Source organism: Calidris pugnax, unplaced genomic scaffold, assembly GCF_001431845.1.
Source record: "Calidris pugnax isolate Ruff unplaced genomic scaffold, ASM143184v1 scaffold4, whole genome shotgun sequence".
In the NCBI taxonomy this organism is placed as follows: domain Eukaryota; kingdom Metazoa; phylum Chordata; class Aves; order Charadriiformes; family Scolopacidae; genus Calidris; species Calidris pugnax.
The window spans coordinates 5,655,539-5,681,350 of record NW_015090781.1 but is presented as its reverse complement, the minus strand read 5'-3'; the positions used below and the strand labels follow the sequence as shown (position 1 = coordinate 5,681,350).

General features: G+C 41.2%; 1 protein-coding gene across 4 annotated transcripts in view; it reads left to right on the top strand.

Annotated features, from left to right (window-relative positions):
* Window positions 1–25,812, top strand: part of LOC106898323 (VPS10 domain-containing receptor SorCS1-like) — a 296,409-nt gene that overhangs the window by 220,571 nt on the left and 50,026 nt on the right. For all 4 annotated transcript variants that reach the window (XM_014959531.1, XM_014959524.1, XM_014959514.1 and 1 more), the window contains exons 7-16: window positions 510–628; window positions 3,534–3,623; window positions 8,637–8,816; window positions 12,854–13,000; window positions 19,586–19,688; window positions 20,153–20,229; window positions 21,464–21,555; window positions 22,525–22,632; window positions 23,615–23,732; window positions 25,522–25,652. In XM_014959531.1, the coding sequence (XP_014815017.1) occupies window positions 510–628; window positions 3,534–3,623; window positions 8,637–8,816; window positions 12,854–13,000; window positions 19,586–19,688; window positions 20,153–20,229; window positions 21,464–21,555; window positions 22,525–22,632; window positions 23,615–23,732; window positions 25,522–25,652 (1,165 nt within the window). The remainder of the gene's footprint in view (window positions 1–509; window positions 629–3,533; window positions 3,624–8,636; window positions 8,817–12,853; window positions 13,001–19,585; window positions 19,689–20,152; window positions 20,230–21,463; window positions 21,556–22,524; window positions 22,633–23,614; window positions 23,733–25,521; window positions 25,653–25,812) is intronic.

Sequence of the window (25,812 nt, the reverse complement as noted above, 5' to 3'; positions counted from 1 at the left end):
ATCTACCTACACTGTCAATAGAGAAATAGGTAAAACCCCTGAACAGGAGATGGTCTGAATGACTTTCCAAGCTGATCTGAATTACTCTGCAGAGTGTAAGTGCTGCAGGAAATAGAGGTGTGCCATGGAACAGGTTCTCAGTGGTGACACTATGGAGAAATTCATGCCCTACAGCAGATCCTACACCCTGGGGATGACAGGGAAACTGGAGACACTCGGTGCAGACAGCATAGACACAATGTATAGCTCTGATGTAGGGTGGAATGAAAGAAATAAAGGGAGGCTGAGGCAGGTTAAGAAGGAGGGAAGTGAAAGGAATAAAGCCATCAAGGATGCACTTATGAGGGGTGTAGGGGAAGCAAGTGTTGTGTTGTATTAAATGGATGGTGTCACTTCATGTCACGTGAGGCTGGGAAGCAGAAATGCAGTCTCAGCAAACAGGTTTGTGACAGTAGGAAAAATCTGTGCGCAGGATCTCAAGAGTCTTGGTTTTGTTCTTTTCCTTTCAGATGCCCAATATATCACCTGCAAGATGCAGAACTGCAGTGAAGCCACTCGCAGCAAACCCTTTCCAGGCTACATTGACCATAACTCTCTCATCGTCCAGGATGATTACGTGTTTGTTCAGGTGCAGAACACCCTCTTCTCTTATTTATTAGATTATTTTCTATTATATTGTTCTATATTGTATTATTTTCTCTTCCATTCCTTTGCGTGTGTGTGCAAATGTGTCAGTCCCATCTAATCAGACAACACTGGATCCAGATGATAAAGTCACTGAGTGGACTGTATCAGGTTATTACTGTACTAATAGTGTTCCTTTTACCTCTAGTATCTTGTCACTGTAGGATCATAGAGTTCCTGCCTGGAGCATCCACCATATGTACTGGGGTGCTCTGTGCCACTCCCTGCAATCCCATCAGCACTCCAGGGTTACTGCTCTAACCCCCCAGTTTGAAGTGATGTGTCAGTCATCTGCTATTACAAGGGAGTAGACCAAAACCTTTCAGAGCATGGGAGGGAAATGGAAAAGGAGGGAGGGAGTCTGGGAAAAAACCAAAGGAGGAGTAATCAGGCTTTATTGTTATGCTTCAGTTTTGATTATAGTCAAAAGGCTGAGGATGAGATGTACTCAGCCAAGCTGTGCTCCAGGTGAAAGCTGGTGAATAGATCTAACTACTGTGGGTTTCATTAGCCTGGCACCAGAGTCCATCTAATAGCAGCTGAAGAGGACAAAAATAACAACAGAGTGGTAGGGAACACAGTGGTGAACTGGCAGTCATTAGACTAAACTCGTCTTCCAGACAGTTTATGTTCTGCCATGCTTGAGAGTGGAGGAGAGAGAGAGGACTGGTATTTTAAATTGGGTGAGTTGATTGCTAATTACCTTCAGTTAATGAACTCAGTCATAAACACCAGTCTAAATCATCCCCAAATAAGTCTGGGACATACGTTCCAGAATAGCTTTTGTGCCTGGTGTGTCTGAGGCATAAATGAAATGTTTATGTGGTAAGGAAAACTTGGGCACGCATCAGCGTTCAGTCATGCTCTCTCAGTTCAGAATGACTGTGTGTTTGTGGCTCCAGTGACAGAGGAGCTGGGAAATTTCTCTTCATATGTGAATTGATTCATTACTTCATCACTGATGCCTTGGTTTTGTGCTCTTCAAGATTGTTAGTCTTCTCTGTTGTGACCTGATGTTATTACACACTGCAGAGAAGCCAACTCCTTTGCCTCATCTGAAGTCAGTGCTGGGGAGATTGTCTACCATTCTGGATAGCCCTTGTATTTTGATGCATTTCTGTCTATAAACTGTTGTATAGTGCTCCCAGTGCTGTCAGACTTTGGCTTTGTTCTGCCCCCGTGCCAGCTGCATGGTGGAAGGAGGAACATGTGAGGAGGGGCAGCCTTTTACAGCGCTCCCCTTAAAGCCCAGTGGGACTTTGCACAACTTCATATATTCATGTTCATAGTGCAGTTTGGGAAGGTATCATGTAATATCTGCAAAGGTCCTATTTTAATCCTTAAACTTCTTGAGATTCTCAAACAGAAATAAATATAACAAGTCAAAGAAATAGTACTTACCAGTCGTTAATAATTGACACTTACAGGTATGAAATAATAATACTGTAATCCCTGGAAACAACCTCTGCTGTGTTTGAAGTAGTGAATTCATTGCGGGCTGGTAATTTTAAAGGTGATTCTTCAAGTGGTTCCGTATGTATCTGGGAGTATCTGGCTGGAAAGGAACAGCTAAATAACATGCTGTGGCTGATGCTGGATCCTGCCTTATCCCAGGCAGTGTTCCTCAGAGGATGAGTAGCCCTATACCAGCCAGTAAAGGCTTGGAAAGTTAGATGAACAACCTGAGCACCCTCCCCTCTTCCCTGCCTGCCTTGATCTCCATCTGGCTTTTCTGCAACTAAGGCATTTGGAATGGGAATTAGTAGGGTCAAAACCACAAGGATAAGGGAATGTTGGTTTACTTCTCCTACTACACCTTGTTTTATTTACAAACTCACACTGTCTCATAAACAATGCTTCTGGCCTTCCTTCCACTAACTTTTGCTCAATTCCCTTAAAAAATATTATTGAAGAGCTTTAGAATAAGAAATAGTTCTTATTTTACTGAATCTGGTATGAACCTAGCTTCTGTGTATCTTGCATTTTAAACGACTGCAGTGCATTTTTATGCACTTACTACTAAAGAAAAGTCTCGATAAGCCCAGATAGCAAGCAATTAAAGCAAAGTTCTGCATGGAGAATTCCTTGGAATATTTGTTCTTCAGTATCTTTCATCCAATGGTTTCAAAGTACTTTACAAACATTGATTAGATTTCAGGCACACTGAAGTCAGATAGCACTGTCAGCTAAAAAGCTATTTTTTCCTATTTTTTTCCCCTTTAATAGGTGGTAGGAAGTGAAACCTCACATTTCTCTAACCCAGCATTTTCAAGGTCTTGCCATCAGTATTTGGGCACTTAAATAAATGGCCAGATTCACAGAAATACCAAATCAACTGAGCTTCTCCTGCCTTCAGAAGCTGTGAACGCTCAGCTGATCTGGTAACAGATACATATGATGGCTTGTACAGAGCTGCAGAGGAACCAAAGCTGGAGGCAGAAATAGAAATCAAGCGTCCTATCTGCCAATCTTCTGATCTAACCAATAGCCTACACGGCAGCTCTGCAGACAGCAAAGAACAGAGTGTTTTGTGGTAAGGCAGAGGAGAGCTGTGGTATCAGCAGGTGATGTAATAGCCTAAGTGGAGCCATGACTTCACTTTCCCCAGACTTTCACCTGAAATTCTGGCCTTTGTCTCCCTTTGCAGAAAATGGGATTTCTCTTTCTTTTTTTTCAGCCACCCTCAGCTGGATCAGTGTTTATTCATCAATTGTAATAGAGCTGCAGTTTTAAGCCGTTGCCACCAACACTGTGATATTTTCCTTGACACCTTTTGCTTGACGTTTCCTCTGATGATAAAAAAATATTAAAAAAAACCCCTGTTGATAACTTTCCTGCTTCTCTCATAGTTGACATCAGGAGGAAGACCACATTATTACGTTTCTTATAGAAGGAATGCATTTGCACAGATGAAGCTGCCAAAGTACTCCTTGCCCAAGGTAGGTTGCTGTTGCTGGAATGCCCATATGAACCTACAGATGTTTTGATTGTACAGAAATTCTTGAATCTAACACAGGTAACTGCAAGATGACTCACAATGAGTGAAAACCTCATTCTTCTTTAAAGGAACATTTGCAAGCAAGAAAGGACTGAAAACCAAGTCAGGACTTTGGCTACTCAAGGACATCAGCACGAAATGTAGACAGATAAAACAGCCCATGTCAATTACTGTTTCTTTCCCATAGTTAATTAAGTCTTGGAGGGGACTTTCCTTTCTTTTCTTTTTTTTTTTCCTATTCTTGTGGTCTTAAAATTCCCTTCTCCTGCCCCTATCCTGAGTGGGTCGCTTTTTGTGCTTTGCCTCATTAGCAGATTTTAATGGGAACCAAGCAAAGAAATGTCTTTGTGTGTCTGCTCCATATCTTCCCTAATTAAGAACAATAGTGAATTAGCATTGGAGCTTGAAAGACTATTGCTGCCTCCTGGAGCTGAATTCTTTTTTAAAGACCTATATAAAATGTTAGCTCCATTTTGAAGAAATCACCATTTTGCAGCTGAACTCCTAACAGCTTCTCGACAAAGAGTGGGATTTTTTTGAGACCTTCTTATTATTGGTATAGTCTGTCTTAAATGAAATCTAAGATCAAAGGTAGAAAATAATTTTGTGATTTATATGTGAGGACTAACTTCGGGAGAAAAATGCTTTTTAAGAAATTAAGCAAGGATTGTCAAAAGGAAATAAAAAAAGTGCGAGGTTGGCCTTTTCCTAGAAGTTGAAAGTATCTTAGATTTTGTAGATGAAACATTCAAAGGCATAACATGGCTAACGTCACGGCTGGCTGTCTTTGCTTTCTCACCTCAATTGACTTGTTCATGGTGGATTGACTGGGTGACCTTCACCATATAACCAGACTGCAGCTCAAACCCGGACCTTCAGTGCCATACTTTACCCATTCTGCCATTGTACCCTTTGCTTCTGTTTACATCACCTGAAAACCCAGGCTCACAGGACATTGAGGACCCTACCAGAAGCCATGATATCTTCACACTTAAAGATAGTACTCTAGGGCATGGTTTGAGACTTCCTGTCCAAGCAGGAAGGAATTGCTCTGTCAATTCAGATCAAATTTAAACGTGTGTTATTTGAAGTAGCCTTTAGCAAAGGAGTTACATTTTTTGTAATACCCAAATCAGAATTGTCCTTTAGAGCTGGTTCAGACCATTCGTAGAGCCATTGCTTGCTTTGAACTGGCTGTTTCCTTTAGCCCACGTTTACTTTTCCAACTGTCCACCTTTTCAAAGAGGTCTCTGGAGAGCCAGGAAAAATGCACTACAATTAAATTGCAATGTGTGCTCCGAGAATAGGAATTGGAACAATACATTCATGTTATATGACCCAAAGAAAAGGCAGATATTTAAGGAGAAAAGACACTTTGTCACAGTCTCGGAATATCTTCAAAGGCTGAAGAGCTACATTTGGCTTGGAAGGAGCTACAGCAGAGCTGTGGCTGTCTAGTAGGCTGCTATCAAAGCAGGATGGCTGCTTTTATTAGAAATGCACAAAGCCTTATACTATTCAAGGAATTGAAACAAACAGCTGCTTTTATGCCTAAGTTCTCTTTTATCTCCTTCAGCTAAGAAAGAGGGGCCAAATATGGTAAACAGTACTAAGTGACTTCTGGAGCTGAAGGCAGAAATATCAAGCTTTTTGTCTCTGCATGTCACCCTTCCTAAACTGGAGGGGTGTGACGGCAGGGAGCTTTGGCAGGTGATACTGCTGCTCAGGCAGGAATGGCCTACAACAAATCAAAACTAAAATATTGTTGTTGGTGGTATCGATAGCCTAGTAACCAGTTGGTTTAAAAGCCTCAATGAACTTGAAACTCCCTCCCATACAAGAACATGACAGCATATGTGCATACAGGTTGTGTTAACCCTGTAAATGATCTTTATTAAGGGCTGTTAATTTCTGCAGTGATGTCGATCTGCGGGTTGTTACTGCCTGTTCTGTACCACAGCACCACAAAGTAGGGTCTGTCACAAGCTCTTTAATGTCACTCATGATAATCACCTTTAATGTACACACGGGGTACATTCACTCCATTTTAGACCAATGCACTGGGCAGACATCTGTGAATACTGTAGCAAGCCAAGCAATTTCTCTTTTTAAAAGACCTGTCCTTAACTGCTGCTGGGCTGAATGCTGATGGGATGGGTACGTGTGGCACCTCTGTTTTAAATTCATCACCTTCTTTCAACCTCAGGATGTACATCCTGGTGGAAGAAGCAATAACCACAAAAAAAAAAAATAATCCTTAAATACAGACCTTAAAAAGAGCTGACAGTCCCAGTAATTGACAGGATAAAACAGGCATTACACATCCCTGCTGTTTAACTTGCCAGGAAGAAGAGTTCCCTGACCAAGTGCAATAAGGGCAATTGAAGCGTGTTTAGTAATTCAGAGAGCCTTGGCCTTTAGTCATTTGAGCAGACACCTGATCAAACCCATCCACAGCATCGTGCTCTTACTTTTGTCTTTGGTGAGGCAAGAGGGACTGATAGTAGAACTGCATATTAATGTATTTACACTGTGTGCTGGAACACAGAGAGGAAAGCTGAGGCTCTCAGGAGGCAGATGCACAGGGAGCCCCCCAAGATGACAATGACAGTTTGAGAAAGTTGCCTTGCTTCACTTTCCTGTCCTCTTACCTTTCTCTGGGGAGGTGAAATGAACATCTGTTGCAGTAGGGGAAGAAGCTCTTGCTCCATACCAAAATGAAGGCTGTCTTTTTGTATTATTCCTCCTCCAAAAAAAGTTAGCCCCACCATGAAAAAAAAATAAAAATTGAATACGATATGCTGATTAATTTTAATTATCCCATTGTGGAAACTGAAAAATTCCTGGTGTTGGTTAAAGACCTGTTTAATGCACATATACTGATCCCTTCCTATCTAAGCTTTGCATTGGTGACTGCATCTATTGCACAAGGCCATATTAAGAGGAAAAGCTAATTGATCCCCAAAGATAAACCATTGAAATGCTATCTTTTTTTACTTTCTGCACTACGTATATTATGCCAATTCTGCCTCAGTCTCTGCTTCTCCAGGCTTAAACTCCTTCAGCTTTACTGGGATCTTTAGACTTGCATCTTAGAGCATGATCTGATCAAAACTCAGGAAGCACCTAGTGAATAAATTATTTGTTTCTTAATCATTGAAGAAATTGTCTTTAGGTTTCCCTGGTGTTGATCAAAATATCTTTTTATCTTTCTCTCCTAGTTTTTACAAAACTATTGATTAAAATGGTAAGCTAATGATACTATACATTCCCCAGATAAAATAAGTTTTACTTATAATCTCTGTCTATGTTTAAATAGAGAGATGTATATGCACCTATGCAAAAGTTTAAGCTTGAGATTAGAGCTGTGCTAGCCAATGTTGTCTGAAGCACATGGGGAACACCTACTCATGTAGAGCTACCAGCAGATTGACTAGGCTGACAGTCTGAAATACGGAGCCTCTGACAAACAGCTGTGTCAGTAACTCCTACTAGCACATCTGGAGCTAAGAGAGGGTACCTAGTCACAGCCACAATTAGCAGAAGGCAGTGGGACTTATATTGCTTTTTCTGTTGCTTCAAGATTTAAGCCAATCTCTTCCTCCACAAAACCAGCCCATCTTCTGGTATACATTTTTTCTCCAGCGCAAAGAAGCAAGTTAATCAAGTGAATATTCATCCACTCCATGCTCAGATCTGGATCTGGTTGAACGAACAACTGTTCTGAATCTTAACTTCATGGTGAATCCACCTTCAAATTTATTGATTGGATTTCTTTATTATATTATTTTTCATCTTTACATTACAGATCTCCATCTGGAAGTATTAATTCCCTCTCCAAAACCACAAGAAAGGGAATTGTCAAAGACTATTATTAGCAGAAGGAAGAAGTAATATCAGCTTCCAGAGTATATTTTCTGATAAAGTTCCTAGTTTTGCATATAGAGAGCCCTGGCTGAGATTCATGGAAGTAGAATTAACTTTGGGATATCTGCCCAAACCACACAGAACAGCCAAATCTTCTGGGAATCACCTGGTGCTAAGAAATCTGCATTTCTTTTACTACTTCCACAGATTTTTATGGCACCAAAGAACTCAGGGTGCCTGTGCTGGGCAGATAGAGCTTCAAATGTCTATTGGTGGCTTTTCCCACTGAGTAGTAATTTCTTCAGGCATAGAAAGAAGGAATCAGGTTTAATAGTTTCTGGTTTTTCTTTAATTATGCAATCTTTTTGTTGTTTCCTGCTTGCTGTAACAAACAGAACAAACAGAGTAAAACAAAGCCTCACTCATAACACTAGTGATCTAACAACACTTCTGCTCTATATGCTCTATACATCTAGTGAGGATTAGGGTTGTCTTTCTGTTATATTTCAGGGGGGGATGTACAGCACAGTGGTCCAGGGCCTTGGCTTCTACTCAACACTGTCATTAGAAATAATAAATAACAGCAGCACTGGCTGCAGATGGTAACCCATCAGATCATCTTTGTATCAGTTCCCAAGCATACTTGGTTTCTGAATCCTAGTCAAGAAGCAGATGTTTCAGATGCCTCTTTTTGCTTCTTTGAAAAAAAAAACAACAAACAACCCTGTATTTTTAATATCTGTGATTCCACAATTACTCAGGTGCCAAACGCCCTTTCCCCCAAACAAAGTACTCATTAAAATGCAAATGTTGTTGGGGGGGAAAGTGCTTCTGTATAACACTCTTCTGCCAATGTAAATGTTCAATTAACACCTCATCAGTTAATTACTGCTTTGAAAATTGGCAGAAGAGAGCTGGTATAAAATATACCTGGATGGAATTATCTGCTTACAGGACTGCTGTCTACAGTTTTTTTTTTAAACTGCAGCCAAAATATATCCCTTGCTCCTCCACAATTACTTTGGTGCCCTTGGAAATGACAGAGTGGAGCTCCCTCTAGTAACCTTCCTCTCTTTTTTTTCCCTAGGACATGCATGTTATCAGCACAGATGAGAATCAGGTGTTTGCAGCTGTACAAGAGTGGAACCAGAACGACACGTACAATCTGTATATCTCCGACACCCGAGGGGTGTACTTCACCCTGGCCTTGGAAAACGTCAAGAGTAGTCAAGGTCTGGAGGGGAATGTGATGATTGACCTCTATGAGGTATGTCATGACTCCAAACATCTCATTCCTATCTCCGGAGCTCACACAATGCCTGTACCATTTTCTTCTCACACATCAGTCTCATAATATGCATGTGAACAGCAGAGCCAAAAAGTGACTAAACACATAGTTTTACCCTCCTTTTACGTAAGGGTCTCAGTGAAAGCAGCTGAGTTTCAAGGCCAGGTTTTACACAGGTGTTGAATTTACACCCAGCTTAATATTGTGAACAGATTCACTGCTGTATTCTTCTGTAGGTTCTCGAGGAAGAGCTTAAGCATCAGAAGATGTAATGGAATAGTTCAGTCAGTCCCTAAGAGGAACTCTTTAAGTTTCTCAGCCAAAATACTGCTGGCCCACATTGGTCCAGCCTGTGGCTCTGAAAGCTCCCACCCCTCTGAATAGAATCATATTCTAATTTTTGTTGTGTTTCTGGCAGCCTAAATTTTTTTTTTAGAAGTAAGAAGACACAGGAACTTTGAAGAGTTCATCTAACTTTGTCACCTTCCCCAACTTGGACTATTTTGGGAACTGAAGTGATTTTAGATACACCCTTTTGGGTATGCTTTGAGCGTGGAAACTCTCCTACCAAATTTTGATGTCCCTTTTATCCGTGTGACTTTTTCTGACAAATACATTCTGCCTAAACTCACCTGAAAAAGTACCAATTTGCATTGTCTTCTATGGCAACTGATCCTAAGAATAAGACTTTTAATGTGCCCTTGTACTTCTCTCGCTCTGCTGCCTGTTTTATTTCTGAAGACAGCACTCAGCTAAGTAGAAATTCAGTCTTCAGCTGCTGTTTTGAGGGTCAGCTTCTCTTTTCAGGTCTCCTCCAGGTGATTTTCTAACTATGAACTAGATCTGAGTTCCTTTGAAAATAAAGATGTTTCCTGTGTTTCCTCATCACCGTCTGAATATTAGCTCTGCTATATAGTTTGCCTACAGCTGCCCTTTTCTTGGAAACCACCTTGAATTGTCCAGACAGCCCAAGTGTTGTACATAAATGCAGATGAACTGTAGGAGGATGGGCACTGGCATTTCAGTCATTTGGACATTTTTACTATTAATCTCTCTGCAGTGCTGGCAGCCAATGGAAAAACTGTTGCCTCTTATTACTGTCAGCTCAAGAAGCAGTTTCACTGCATTATGTAAAGGTGTCCTACATCCCAGGGGGAAAGAAAAAGCCTTTGTTTTGTTCTATTAGGCTGACACCACACAGTAACCTGGATTGAAATTAATGGAATAAGACTTGTAGTGTCATATCTGCTGATTATCTAGATAGAAAGAATATTGGCTGACACTGAACCTGGCACAAACCTTCCTTTCAATTTGATGTTCTAGCTAGAAGGGAACAGAAAGCCATCCAGCATGATTCTCCCAGTAGGGTTGTTGCAAATGATGGATGCTCTAGGGGTAAATGGAGATGAAGAAGAGAGAAGAAAAAAAGCAGCCATAGATAAATGAAAAGCAAGTGGGGAGATGGCAAAATGAGTCCTTCTGTGGTGACAGTGGCATATTTAGAAAAGCAAGATTGTTTGAAAGGTCTGTTTAATGTGCATGTTGGGCAGGGAGGGGTATGAGAATAGCTCTTCTCTCTACCACCTTCCAGTGCCACTTCAGCAGCAGCACACCAGACTCAGCATTCAGTGGGTCTGCAGTCGCAGAAGGGCTGTCCTAGAGACCACCTCCTAGAGCAAGTGTAACTGGCCAAGGGGTCTGAGTGGCCTTCTAGTTCCTGCATTCCTGCACCTCTCCAATGATGTGATATGGCTCTTGGCTCTGTAGTTGGACTTGTCTGCAGCAAGACAATCCTGGAGCAAGGAATCCATGCCTGAAGTGATACCAAACCATGAGGAGATGTGTCTATAGCTATGGTATATATGCCTTTCACTCTGGGACTTATTTTTTCAGCAGTACGCATCTTGGTTGCTGTATGAAGTTGGGGATGAGGAGTGAAGAATGTGTTTTGAGTGGTGCGTTCAAGTGTCTTGTATGAACCTTTCTAAAGCTGTAGACACCTTTTGCATCTGCACACAAGGCATGCAGGGTGGGGAGGATGGTCTACAATGCCTGGGTGGGAGGTGATGGAGTGCTTCTCTCTCTGACCACTGGTGGTCATGCACCTACTTGCATGAGTCTTTGTCTCTTATGATTGTTTGAAGAGCAGGGATGAACAGATCATTGTGTGTGCCGTGGCTGTGTGTTCGCAATCGGTGTCTCTCCTCCTATCAGGAGCACACAAACAGGGACAGTGTGTGTGGTCTTTTTTTAAGATAAAGCTGTCCAAGCCTGACAGTATAACTTATACTTTGCTTTCTCAGGAAAGGATTCGGAGTCCCAGCCCATGACTAGAATCATAAAAAGAAAAATTCACAGGATTTCAGAACACATTTATCACCTGATATATAAAATGCTCTTTAATCATTTATGGCCAGCGTTTCTCAGGGACTATATAAAACAACTATTTCAGGACAACAACAAAGAGAAGTACAAACAGAGCTATAGGCTCTGGCCTCTAGCAGTAAAGGCAGAACTGTGTTATTTTTCCAGCCCTCTCTTCATGCAGTATCACGGGGAGACAGGGTACCCTTGTCTTTTCAGGGGGCCTTTCTACTACAACAAAGAAAACCTGAATACTTAGTTGGGTGAATCCAAACAACTCAGCTAAGAAACTGAAAATACTATCTTTTTATGCTTGTATCAACAATAAATTAGTTAACTTCTTAATTTAAAGATTATTGCCCATTATTGCAAGTCATGTATAAGTCTTTATGTAACTTCAAATGAAAATCAGTGCCATTGCTCAAGCAGGAACAACTAAGTACCCCAGTACTGTACCAGTGCACTGTACCCCAGGAGTCCCACAGCATGTGACTACAAATGTGATAAGGATCTACTCACTGGGAGCTGTAACATCCAAATCCAGCCACATAATTAAATGAGTTGAGCTGGAACAAACTCTGAATCTGCTGTGTAACCGTTTGCCATGTGATGCCATTTAAGTAATAATCTCTATGAATAAAGTCTTGATGAATGATTCTTTGTACTAGTTCCACATCGTGAGAAAAGATGAGGTGGATGACTGAACAGATTTGCTGGAAACCAAAGAAATTTCTCACTTTCCTCCTCCGTTCTCCCAATTTCACTTCCCTTTTTATTGCAGCACTCAGATTGCAGAATGACAGCCTAACAAATTCATTCGCAAGCTGCAGCAGCTATTGGGCTATTGATTTTCAGTGTGCTGAGAAGATGGGAACATTCTGCAGTGTGAGTTGTGGTTCGAGGTTGACTTTTTTTTCCTCCCCACTAAGACGCTTTTGGGCTTGGTTCCAATGTGAGCCTGTTAGCATCACATCTTTACAAAGTCCTGCTGCAGGTCTGTGGGGTAAAGCTGTTGGGTAAAACACCAGGAAAAGTAAAAGGATTAGAATCTCATTTCTAGCTCTAGAACTATCATTCTGGGCAGCCTTGCTGGAGTCACCAGTGCTTTGTTTTCCTCAAAATAGGAAACTGTAATAAAAATACCTCTGTGCCCTAAGTTATCCTGGTGAAAAACTGGTAACTATGAAACACATTTGGATCCTTAGATGAAATGTCTTAAGCAGACTGTATGAGAGTAGAAGAGCTGAACTGCAAGTTTATGTGTGTGCTGCCATTTTCTTTGCAAGGCCCAAATGCTGCTGTTTCCTGGTACTGCAGTGTAAGAGACAAATAATTGCATTGTACATATTTCATCTTTCAGGGGGAAGGATGCCTCCGGTCAAGAGATTGTCACTTTACAGATAATACTATTGATACCTTTCCATGTTCCCATGCTGATTCTTTTCCGTTTGTCACCTTTCCACCTGTGACGGTCTTATCTTTTCCCCAGTGACAAAATTTGCCTTCCTCTGATGCTCCTTGGCAATTCTTGCCCTGACATGTACCACAGTGACAGCCACCAGATCCCTGTTGGGTTTGACAGAGCAAAAGAGACACCTGCACAACACCTGCATCATCTTGATCTATTTTTCAGCCATGTCAATTTTTCCTAGGTAGCAGGGATAAAGGGAATGTTCTTGGCTAACAAGAAGATCGACAACCAAGTGAAAACTTTCATCACCTACAATAAAGGGAGAGACTGGAGTTTGTTGCAGGCTCCGGACACTGATCTGAGAGGAAACCCTATTCACTGTCTCTTAGTAAGTACCTTGGGGGGAAACCTGGGGGGGTGGTAACATCCCTGAACTATTTTATTTCTACCAGACGTAGACTGTGTGGTATAACTCAGGGAAGGAATGCTGCATTTTAAAAGTGCAGTACATCAGGCTTGGGGTGCCAGGTGGTGCTGCAAGAGCTGACATTGTAATTTAGCTTAATTTAATTTCTGGAACAAAAGGAAGCGTCGTAGATCAGCTTCCTTCTGCACAAGAGAAGGTCTCCCCTTAAACTGCGTTTCTGTGCATTGATGCTGTGGACACTAGATGGGAGGAGTGAGCTGTTGTAGCTCAGGAACTTTCAGGGACCTAATAACAGGCTGTAACGAGAGGGGAGCTCTGATTTCTTTCAGGCCGGTCTATTGGCAGAATTAATATTTATAATTTTCTCTTTGAGCTCAGAAGCGAGAATCGATGTATTCATCCAAATACATGTATAGCTATGTGTTGGGTGTCTATTGTACCTGTCTCTGTACTTATTGATATAGATCAACATATAGGTAAGTCTTTAATCATCATTATACGCAAACAGTTTCCAAGAGTGAAAGTGAAATATAAGCTGTGGGAATAGAATTGGAGATCTCTGTCAAATTGCAAACCTTAGACTGATCTTGACATATTTTTCAGCATATATAATCTATGTACAGTGTGACAATACTCAGACCCTCAGCCTTTGAGATTCTCAGTAGCTTCTATATTACACAAATTCTAACATGGTTCCAGGCAGAATCAGGGGCACTCTTTAGACCTCTCTTCCTCCTGCCATCCTACGCGTGTTATTTTCCATCAGAAAAAAAAAAAAAAATACTATGATGTTTCTCATTTTGAGGCTGTAAATTTGTTAGAATCTGAATCAGCTTTATATTTTGTGCAGGGTGGTACATAGCTGAATGCTGCACTAATCTCTTAACTGAACCCCATGCATTATTGCAAGAGCAAAGAATAAATAACTTGATATTTGAAGCTGTTCAAATAATTGATTTTTGGATTGAGCCAAAATGCAAGCCTTTCATTTTCTCTCCAGTTTGGAAAAAATAAATAAGGAAGACTGAGGGTCAAACTGAAGAGTTATTTCAGAGCATGACTAAATTCGTTTGGGTTCTTTTTCTTCTTCCAAGTTTTCAAAAATTGTAACTAAGGGCATTTTTAAATTAAATCTTTCTGTAAGATGAAACCCAGAAAGATGGCATTCAGAAAACTTTGCAGACATAAAACAATTGAATTTTTTAGAAGGGGTATGTGTAGAATCTTTTGTGTTTCAAATATATTGTAATCTAATCTTAACCCAAGTGAACATAGTCGGTAAAAAAACCCACACCTTGACTTTTTCACATTACGACCTAATTTATCAGAAACCGAATATTTTTATTATATGTTATGATAGTGTTGTATTTTGGGGGCCTGGCAAGGCAGCAGAAATAAAAACCACACAGGCAAATGAAAGAATCAAACTAAATTCTGTTCTTTTTTCCATAAATTTTAAGTTTGAGTTCTGAGAAAAGGTCTTTCTTGGTATTGTCATGCACTGATCGAGAGAGATCTGACTTACCATTGTGTGACTATAAATGAGCCCGAGGTCCTGCTCCGTGGGTTCCTTATGGAACTGTCATTTGCAGGAATTATGTATTTTATATACAAGAATATGCTGCCATTGCAGGACTGGATGGTTCTTATGGACAGAAGGGATTATGGCTCCCTGAAGCCTTCCCATTCATACTGTGTCTGCTTCTATATTCATGGGCACCTGAGAACACAGTTAATTTCATTTAAAATTAGACCAGATATGCCTGGACAAGCTGGAATTCCCCTGAGGGTGATAAACTTGAAGAAGCCAGGCAGGGATGATGAGCAGGAGCAGAAGTGTGGATGTTTGTAGGGACACAGTGAGAACTGCCCCAGAGAAGCTCTTGGTGCTCTGTGGATTGTGTTTACATCCTTGTAGCTCCACCGTACACAAACCATTTAATCACTGGTTTGTTTTTGTTTTGTTCTCTGTGCAACAATGTAGCTGCCCTGGGAATTGATTCCTCCTGCACACGTTCGATGTAGGCTTGTCCCTCTGTTTTCACTGGAAAGAAACTACTTCTTTAAATGCTCTGTGACCTGGGCTGGGGTGGGCATCTCAGGTCCAAGGGCATCTGTTGGAATCAGTCCACTATTTCAGGGTGGTAGGAGACAAATCCTCAGTGGACTAAAACCATGTAGCTTAGTCGTTACCCTTCCAGGAGAATGGGAAGAAACTGAGTTGTCAGCCCTTCTTCATGATAAGGCCGGAGGAATGCTGAGCCATACTTATTTATCCTCTTCCCTTAGCGTCAGGTGAAACAGGCAAGAGGCCTTTTTTTATTGTCTGAGCACTCCTTGGTGCTAGTGGAATGGTCGTAGAGCAGGAATCATCAGCTGAGTACACAGGGTCTCGGGTGGTCGATTTGCAAATTTGCAAGAAAGCAGGTGGATGAAATCTGAACTAAACTGACTCGTCAGATCTTTTACAGGACCATGCAGTCTGCCTGCAAGAGAAAGGGAGGATAGCAGTACAGAAAATGCACCAAAGCCACAAATTAAAATAACTATCTTGCAAGAGAGAGCCAAGCTATTTAAAAATTTGATTTGAGCTTCGCACATAAGGTGTGGGAAGATGAAGGCAGAATACGGAATACAAGAATTCAAGAAATGATGGAGAAAAGACCACAGGAGTTAGGAGTGGTAGGGAAATTTTTGAAGCAAAAGCACTGGAAATGTAATGCCTGGAAATGTCAGGGATCCATAAAGGCATTCTGCTGAGGGAAAAAGTGGAGAAAATTGCTCTGAGGCAATTCTGTTCCTTGTCAGTCAATGTGACATAGCTTTAGTATTTAAATAGTTCACAAGTTCCACTCACCTCTTTAACCACACTCTCTCTACCCTCGCATCACCAGAAGTTTTACCTCCTTACATCAGTTACTCCTTTTCCTTATACGTATGGCTATTCCTGGCATGATCCTGCTTCTCTTTATGGCATTGCTAAGTGAATTCTTAACAGTCCATTGTACATCTAGCTTAGCTCCCATCCTTACTCCATAGCAGATACTAATGCTTTCACGCTGCTGGTTTTCAACATAAGTGTCTCCAGCTCGTGACACAGCAATGAGGTATGTTCCAGCTTGTTGGTAGAATGGGGTTTGCCCTTTCCCAGAGTGACAGGACTGTCCCCAGCCTGCGAGTCCTCTGCCACGTCCTCTGTGCATCTGGTCTTTAAAACTGAACTAAGGCAGAGCAGAGCTAATGCAGAAATAAGTACATAACAGCGAAGTTGGCAGCTAAAGAGGTTAAGAAGGAATCTGGTTGGAACACAAGGCAGGCCAGACGGAACCGTCCCTCTACAGACAGTACGCTCGAGGTGTTTTTTCAAAGCAGCTCAAATAATTTCATTGCATTTTTTGTGAGATGACTCTGAATAATGAGGATGGAGGAAAGCAAGGAAATCCCATCTAATCCCAGGGTTTTATTTTTCTTGTTTATACCACTTGTTTTCTAGGCTGAATGCACTTATTCTTCATAAAATAGCTGCCAAGGTGTTATATCCCAAAGATGCTGGTTTTGTTTGATACTTATCTTGTGCTGTGAAGTGGTTAACTGAGGAGAAATTCTGTCTTCAAGTTATGGGCATCTGTCTAGGATAGTTAATCAATTAGCTTCCAAGGATGGTCTTGTGGTTAAAACACTGGGCTAAGTCTCAGGAGAATCTTGATTCAATTTTTAGGCCCATCTCCAATATCCTGTGTGACCTTGGGCAAGCCATTTATTTTCTCTGTGCCTCTCTTCCCCAGACATCTGTTTATTCCCTCCCACATCTTGTTTGTCTTGTCTATATGGATTATAAGGATTTCAGGACAAAGACCCATTTCATGTAAGGGAGGGCATTCACACCATCTGCTGCAGAATAATTTAAGCATCTAACTGAGGTGTTTTGAATATCTCTCCTGGAAGTGTTTATCTCTCTCCATTGCTCCTTGCTATTGCAGGTGAGCAAATACTGTGACTACCCCGAGGTTTGTGAATGGTGTCTACCATCATCCTTGTGTTGTAACACTTTGCCCTGCTCCTAATCAGGGACAGTCACTAAGAGCTGGTTTGTTTGTGTCATGCCATTGGAGACTGTTCAGGTAGGCTTTGCAGAACAGCCAAGGAGTGGGTTTGTAGGTATTTATGAGAAATTTCACTAAGGACTGATGAGCCTCCTGAGAGGGGAGCAAAAAAATGCTGTCTTGAAAATATTAGAAAGCAGGTGATGGGACTCCAGTATGGTTGTAAGAACTATCTCAGTGAGCAGAGCAACGGTCTATGTCACTTGTGCTTTATCTTCTACCTAGGCTGTAAATGCTCCGTGGCAATAGTTGTCTGCCCCTTGGTGTCTACCAAGTATAGCTGGGCATTAAGTAGTGAAAGGGAACCCAAAATTGGTGATTCTGATTATAATAATGATTTCAGTAGCCTGTTGGTAACAAGAAAGATAAAGACAATTGATGGAAATTCTGAAAAAGAAAGCTGAGATGTCTGTATATGAGTTATGCTGTGGGAGCTAGAGGAGGAACACAAAGGGACCAACAGTATGATGGAAGACAAACCAGCCTGGAAAAGACCTGTCAATGAACTATATGAGGATATAGATGGAGAAGGTGTACGTCAGGGGTGGAGAAGAGAGTGCTGCTACAGGAAGGACATGAGATGGCCATGGGCAATAACTTCAGGTGTTTGATTCAAGGGGAGGGGCTGAGTTTTTTACCATACCCAAATGTCACTAGAGACTGTAAGCATTACTGCACTCCAAGTCCTACCACTAAAAATACCACCTCTCTGTTTAGACAGGTGACCTGGCTTTTAATATTTGAGATATATATATTCCATTTCTGTGTACTATATCTGTGAAATGAGACAAATTTGAAAGAAATCTTCTTGTAGCACAAAGATTTGAATCTAAAAGGTCTAATCTCTGTCAGAGTGGGGAATCGGCTGTTGCTGCCATTAGCTACTGTCTTCAAAATGCTGAAGTGAGCTTACAGTATGGTAGTTTGAAAAATATGTTCTGTATTTAGTCTTTTCACAACGTATAAAAATGCGAAATGAAAGAATTCATGCTTTTGCAATGCTTTTCCACTTCCTGCATGCATGTCAGCTCGATTTGGTTTCCAGTCCCTCCCTGCGCCCCGAGGCTGCTCCAGCGGCTGCCCTCGCAAGGCTGTCAGTTAGAGTTAGGCTGCTCAGTACATTCCACTTGGCAGGTTGTGTTCCCTTCTGCACCACCCTATGTCCTCTCTTCCTGTCTCACATAAGCGAGAGCTCCTCACCACACTCATTCACCTTTGCCAAAACCCCCTGCCATTCTTAACAGGGAGTTTTTTATTTCAGAGTCCATCAGTGGTCTTCCTCCAGTGACCTACGGGGCTATAGCTTTCCTGCAGAGGAAGCCTACAAAATTTTAGGGGCTGCAGACCTAGCCTTTAGGCAGCTGATATTAGACAGAAAGACCTGCCTCCTAAAGATCCTTCTGTGGAGCCTCTTCTGCTCATCTTAGAGCAAGCTGAAGCATCGGCTTTGCTGTGTTTGTGTTCCTGTGTGATGTCCCCCTCAATTGGGTCAGTTTGCTTCAGGTTTTCTTGCCAATATCTTTCCACCTTCCTTCACTTAGCATGTTTCATGAAGGTTTCATGAGGTTGGAAGAAAAAAAATACTGGAAATCCAAGAGAAGGCAAAAATTATCAGACGTTTTCAGAAATTATCACACTAGAGATTTGGGCAATTACCACAAGGGAATTGTAATGGCAACTGTGGAGATCTGCCTGTCTGTCTTATCTTCTTGCTCAGCTGATTTATTCTGTACCATTCTTGTCTTTTCTGAGTACCTGACATACAAAATCAATAACAAATAGTTGGGGTTTCCATGGATGTATTTGTATTGAAATCTCAAAGGTCACATCCTGATGGGGCGATGAAGCATTGTTTTAAAAAACTTTTAAACTCTTTCCAGTCCTGGCATTTCTTCTTAGAGCAGTGCAGAACAGAGTCATGTGTCAAAAAACACTCAGAGTCAAGAAATGGTATGACACTGTCTGAATTAAGTTGTTTCTCATGGCTAATTAGCGGTGACTCAGCACCACATAGATTAGGCTATATTGTTTCTTGTTGTAGAGATAGCTTGGGCAATGCTGCTCCGAGAGTCACTTCATCCTGTCTGCAGCCTTCCTTGCTTCTCAAGAGAGCTAGGAGCCAGGGGAGCTGGGTGGTCCTTGCTGCTACCTGCTCTTGCAAGCCTTATTGCCTCCTTTGTGGGTACAGTCTCAAAGACCTTGTCCTTGTGAGAGGGTTTCAGTCTAGTGAATCAGTTTCCCAGTGGGAACAGGCTGCATTTGGAAATGACAGCAAAACTCTCACAACAGAAGCAGGACAGTGGCTGTGTCTTTCTAAGGGTGGCTGAATGCAGCAATTAGGAATTAATACAGAAAGACACCGTGTATTTCTAAGCGTGTAGAAACAGGAGCATGCATTTGATGTTGTGTCTGCTTTTTACTTTTATTTCCCCTTTCTCCATAGCCCTATTGCTCCCTTCATCTTCACCTGAAGGTCTCAGAGAATCCCTATACCTCAGGAAACATCGCCAGCCGAGACACGGCCCCCAGTATTATTGTAGCTTCAGGTATGAAACATTTAAAGTTTGCCTGTGTATGATGTGCAAACGCTTGAATTTGTAATGGGTGTGGAGGACATTGAGTGGCTTCTGGGGTGTCACACCACCAGTACTGGGAAGGAAGGCAGGCTATCAAATGGAAGTCCTTATGGCCCTTCCACTTGTCGTATGTTTTTACGGAAACTGGCCTTCAAGACCAAGATCACTCCTAGTCCTGTACTCCCGTGAACATAAGACTCAAATCAGGGCATTTCACTTACCTATGGAGGTGTGGAGAGCTGTATGGTTTGGATCTTTTATATATATATTTTCGTCAAACTGAATGTCTTTCCCTTCCCTTCTTCCCCCTCTTTTTCTTCCCAAAACTAGAAGTTCTGTAATTGCAAAAGGTAAATAAAAACATTTACTCCCCTGATTTACTAACTTTACTGTTTCTTAGAGTGTTGCATCACTAATCAGTGCTCATCTTACAGGTAATATAGGCACTGAACTATCAGACACTGACATCAGCATGTTCGTTTCTTCTGATGCTGGAAACACTTGGAGACAGGTAAATGACCCAGAATCACAGGTTTAAATAGTAATCACAGGAAATGGTCATAAAAGTAATTTCAAACTGTTAATTGATTTTTGTTTCTTTTGGTTCAGAGTAGATTTCTGCAAATCTTTACAAAAGGGTGAACATCTATTCCCTTCTAAGAGGTAGAGAGATGCTCAAATAAAAAGAATGAATATGACATTAGACTTCATATAACAGAAAATTATTTTTATAATTCTACACAGTATGAGTTCAGTTTAACCCTGCCGCAAAGAGAACAAATTAATATATGAACACTAGGGGGAGAGAATGTGTTTCCTTTTACTGTTGTACATCCCTTGTACGGACCAAATCATTTTTCTTTGTCCATGATTATATTTTCCCTCAGCAGCTGCAGTCTGCAGAGATTTAGTGGCCACACTGGTCTACTCTGTGTGGGACTCATTTCACCCAAGATGAGTTGCCCAAAGTTCAGTGTCCATATAAATGGATTATTTTGCTTTGCTAATGGAGAAAAAAGAATTCAGTTTATCCTGTTCCAAAGCTACTTCTCCATTAATTGTGGAAAGAGACTGGATGATTAAGTTAAATCAAGTTCCTAATATTTAGTGGAATCCCACCTGTTGACAGAGTTTCACTACCTTTTAATGTGTTTATCCTCAGAACAGGAAGTTCTATTATTCCTATTTTCTGGATGGGATATCAAGTCATGGAGAGGGAGAGAGACTGACTTTCCCAGACTGACAAATGCTGCTGTAGAAACAGATGTTTGCAGAAAGCTAGTACAAAAAAAGACACAGGAAAATAAAATAGTTTAAAATATTTGATATTCCAAGAATCTAATAATTTTACAATATTTGACCAGCCCTCATTTTTCCATCTACTTATGTGAGATAGGGCCAAATACATGCAAACACATGAAATTGTTCTTTAAACCAAAATCTGTCATTGAAAGGAGGGAAGTTGTTGTTCCTTACAAAAACTCATGTTTCTAACTTTAAGTCAAGCAGAGACAGAATGCATTTTCCAAGGACCTGGAAAAGCTGGGAAAAAAACAATCGAAGCCTTAAGCAATAAAAAATAAACCCAGGAACTGTCTCTATACTCTTCTCCATAACTTCCTTAGCACATACCTGTCCTCTGTCATGATGGTACTTAAAGAACTATGGTATTTTCTTCATGTAAAGGGAACTAGATTTAAATATATGTGCTTTTTTGCTTTTTTTTTTTTTTTTTTTCCCCCCAGATCTTTGAGGAAGAGCACAGTGTTCTGTACCTGGATCAGGGTGGAGTACTGGTCGCCATGAAACACACATCTCTGCCTATCAGACATCTCTGGTAATGACTCTGTGCTAAATGTCTGCTGTCCCTCTTTTCAGACCCCAGGAAGTAGGCAGTGAGGCTGCATCCAGAGCTCTCTGTAGCTACAATCTAGAAAATATCTGAGAGAGAGATATTATCAACGTATTTCCACAACTTTCCTGGTTTACCACAACTTTGCTTCTTGAGTTTGATAATTTATGTAATATGTATCTGGATTGTGGCTTTGTCTCTTATTAAGTTCCCGTAGTACTCTTCAATAATTTTCAAAATTATTAACTAAATTGTCTTCTATGTGGCAGGCAGCACTTTTGGACCAGAATTTTGTTGAATAAATTCAGGGTTACAGAGCCAATTAGGCAAAAGTGTCCCCACTAGTTAGCACTCTTGAGTTTGTGTGGTAGAATATAGTTTTGTGCTGTTTTGTATGATTTACTTATATGTCCATGCATGATTTGCTTCCACAGATATTGATACGACAGTCAGTGTCATATCAATATGTGAAACACACAGACCCAAGTCTTAAGAAGTGGTGAGCGAGTGGTTCCAAGCTTTCAGTTAGACCCACTGCAGGGAAGACTGCTGGTCAGAAGAGGCAAAGCCCTTGGTGCTCCAGAAATATAACCTCCTTAAAATGTCTTATATTGGGGACGCAAAAATAAGATGCTTAAAATCCATTGATTGTTTTTTAAAAATCCTAGGCTACTTTTTACTCTTAAAGCATCTATCACTAATGTAAATTTATTAGTTTCTACCACTTAACTATTGGCTGTGGGTTAGTGGTATAATGTCAAACGAGCCTGATCAATGCTCTGATTTATGATGCTTTCCCCAAAAAATAGTTATGTAAAGGGCTGAAAGCACAGTATCCAAGAACAGAAGCTGCTTCCCGTTTCTCCATAGCAGCTGTAGGGGACTAGAGAGTCTCTTCAAGTGAAGCTGGAGGAGAGTAAGGATAGAAGACACTAATTCTGCTTTCTCCACCAGGTTAAGTTTTGATGAAGGGAGGTCTTGGAGCAAGTACAGTTTCACATCCCTCCCACTGTTTGTCGATGGAGTTTTAGGGGAACCTGGAGAGGAAACTCTCATCATGACGTAAGTGAGCTGCTGGTGGGAAACGCACTGTAAATACCTCACAAGGGTTGTTTGTAACATAACAACATTTCTGGTTGGGGACCAAACCAAGCACTATCTGAAGCTAGGCGTGTGCAGTCTTCTGTTGGTAAATCATCAATGTTTATTTGTGATATGATTGAGGGAATGACAATGTGGTTCCTTGCAAATTGTAAAACCATTACCACTTAGCTTATCAGCATGAAATCTGACTCCTCAAATTGAATGTTACTTAAAGCAGAGTTACTCTTGACAGATGAGTATTTAAAAGAAAAATAGTGAGGTATTTTTATAGCTGTGTTTTTGCTGCTACTTTCTTTTCTTTTTTTTTTAAACTGAGACACAGAAAAATGAAGACATGAAAATGAATTACAAAATGTTGCCTGGAGCCTGAGTCATGAAAAATTATGATTAGTTTCAATGTGATATGCTGAGTTCTGCATGGTGCATAAATCTGTATTCACTCTGCCAGAAACTGTGACATTTTACCTGAGATCAGATTTGCAAAAACAGGAAAAAATGGGCTGACCTGTAATAAACAGAATATGTGGCTTGGAAACTAACCTGAGTTAATAGAGATGTATGGAAAATGTTCCCTTCAGGTTCTGTTTTTAATTTCTGTGGAAGGGATTCCCAAAGCTTATAATTGAGATATCAAACTCCTATATAACTGTCTCCAGCCCTTTGTCAAAAGTCTTCTGGGGATTGATGGGGATTGATGTAAGTGGGAGGATCTTGATTTACAGAATAAAAGCTATATGCAGTTTTTAAGAGGGTCAAGATATTTAACAGCCTAAGTTTTGCTTAAACTGTGTCAGTTAAGTGAAAATCAGTAGGACTGGCACTCCTGAAGTAATTAATATTAAATTGTTTAATCTTAAATTTGTGAGTGACTGTAGCTCCAGCTACCAGACTCCATCTGATGCTAACTCTCACTGTATACTCTTTCTGATGTATTCTGTAGAGTGTTTGGACATTTCAGCCACCGCTCAGAGTGGCAGCTGGTGAAAGTAGACTACAAGTCCATTTTTGATCGGAGATGTGCAGAAGAGGACTACAGGCCTTGGCAACTTCATAGCCAGGTGAGAAGCAAGGAGGCTGGGATCTGACCTGAAGTAGCTAATGATCCTGCAGTTGAAGATCAGCATGATCAAGTGTCTTTTCCTGCTAGTTGGGTGTATCAGATTGTCCCTTACTGTATGGGTCTTTTTTTGTTACACGGGTGTATCGGCCTTGGATTGCACTCCGTGATCCCTGAAGGATCAATGACTGCCTTTTGTGTTTCGTTCTCCATGCAGGCAATTAGCTCAGACCTACCCAGAGTTGAAGAATGCAACAGGGGTGGAAGCACTGCCACTGAAAGAGGCCTGAACTCCTCCACTCTTATATCCCCCATCCAGTTTCCCTTTCCTTACTTCCTTTCTCTTCCTCCATCCTTCTGTGTGCTCAGAGCCAGCGTCTTAAGACCCTTCTAGTTGCATTCACACTTGTTTCTCCAAATTCCTGCCCTCTTAGCCTCATTTCTTGCTCATTTGGTTTCATCCTTGTTCCATCTCTCTCAGCAGTGGCACTTCTGGCACTTTATTCCCCAGTTTGTTAGATCCCCACACCCTGTCCCTTGCACCCTGGATGCAGCTGCTGCATCACTCCCAGAACCATGGCTGAAGTGCCCAGCAAGGTGAGGTGCTCCACACAGTGCCTGCACCTGCCTTGGGGCACCTTCCCAGTTCTGCCAAGTTTGGCACAACAGCCTGTGTTATATCAGGTTCGAATAAAATATGGCCCAAATTCTGTGGTTATATAAACACCACAGGCTCCACTGAAGTCTAAAGCAAAACACCCAGTTCTATCATCAAAGGCTGTCTTTCCGTATGTATCTTGCTGGGGAAGAATTTAATAATGAATATGAAATGAAAGTAGCTTGACTCAGCCTAGCTGCTCAGGCAAGGCACAACTCCACACTAAAAATATTGGTTATGACGTAGATCTTCAGATGTTGAAAATCAGCACAGCTTCCTTGAAATTCCAGGAGGCACAGCATTTTACACCAGTTGCCATTCAGGCCTTTCTGTTTCATGGGCAAATCAAAGCCATGAAAAGTTTCTCTTTCTTACAGTGATTTTAGCAGCATAAAAGGTAACAAGTGAGACCTCGCTGTATTTTGTTCTTTACTTTCTTGTGCTTGCATAAGCAAAAATGCCAAGGAGTTTGCAGTATATCTTTGAGGATGTTGGCTTTGGAGCTTGCAGAACTATTTTTAGGAAGGCTGCTATGGACTCTTGCCTTTTGATTTGCTTTCCATTGAGATTACAAGGCTGAGCCTTGTTCCCTATATAGAAATATTTAGCAGGGTGTTGGAGATAGAAGTGAAAAGACAAGGAACTTTTAGCAACCACAGAGCAAGTGAAACCCTGTAAAACCTGAACTCACTGTCCGTGGTAAGTATTTACATATGCACATATTACCAATTTCTACTGAACAAAATTATTGCCAAAGAGATCAGAGCAAAGAATAGACCTGCTCTGTGTTCTCAGATTGCAGAGGGATCAGACTGTGTTTTCAGTTGCTGTGAAACCTAATCTATAAATGAGAAACAGGACTGGATCAATTGCTCATTGGCTTTGGAACGAATTCAGAACTGAATCAGATACATAAGCAACCTCAGATAATTTCTTAGCGTCTATTGGAAAAGCTGTTTTAGTTTCAGTTAAAGCTTCAGTAGCTTTAATTAGCTCCAGTGTACCGACACGGCATTTGACTTCCCATCCTCTTCCCTTGAATCACAGCTCTCGTTGCACAGGCTTGGAAAAACTGGGTGATACAAATAGCCTGGTGGGTGTCAGAGAAAGATATTTTCGGTTTTGTTTCCAGGGAGAAGCCTGCATCATGGGAGCAAAAAGGATCTACAGGAAGCGCAAGTCAGAGAAGAAATGCATGCAAGGGAAATATGCTGGGGCTATGACCTCGGAGCCGTGTGTGTGCACAGAGGCAGACTTTGACTGGTGAGTGATGAGCACAAGAAGTGTGTGTTCTTTACCACACCAATGCAGAGCTCACTAGAGAGGCTTTAGGCTTGCAGAAAGTAGAAATTAATAAACGTGTAAGTGGCCAAATAGGTTGTTTCCTGATAGTGCAGGTATGTAAAAAAAAAAAAAAAAAAAA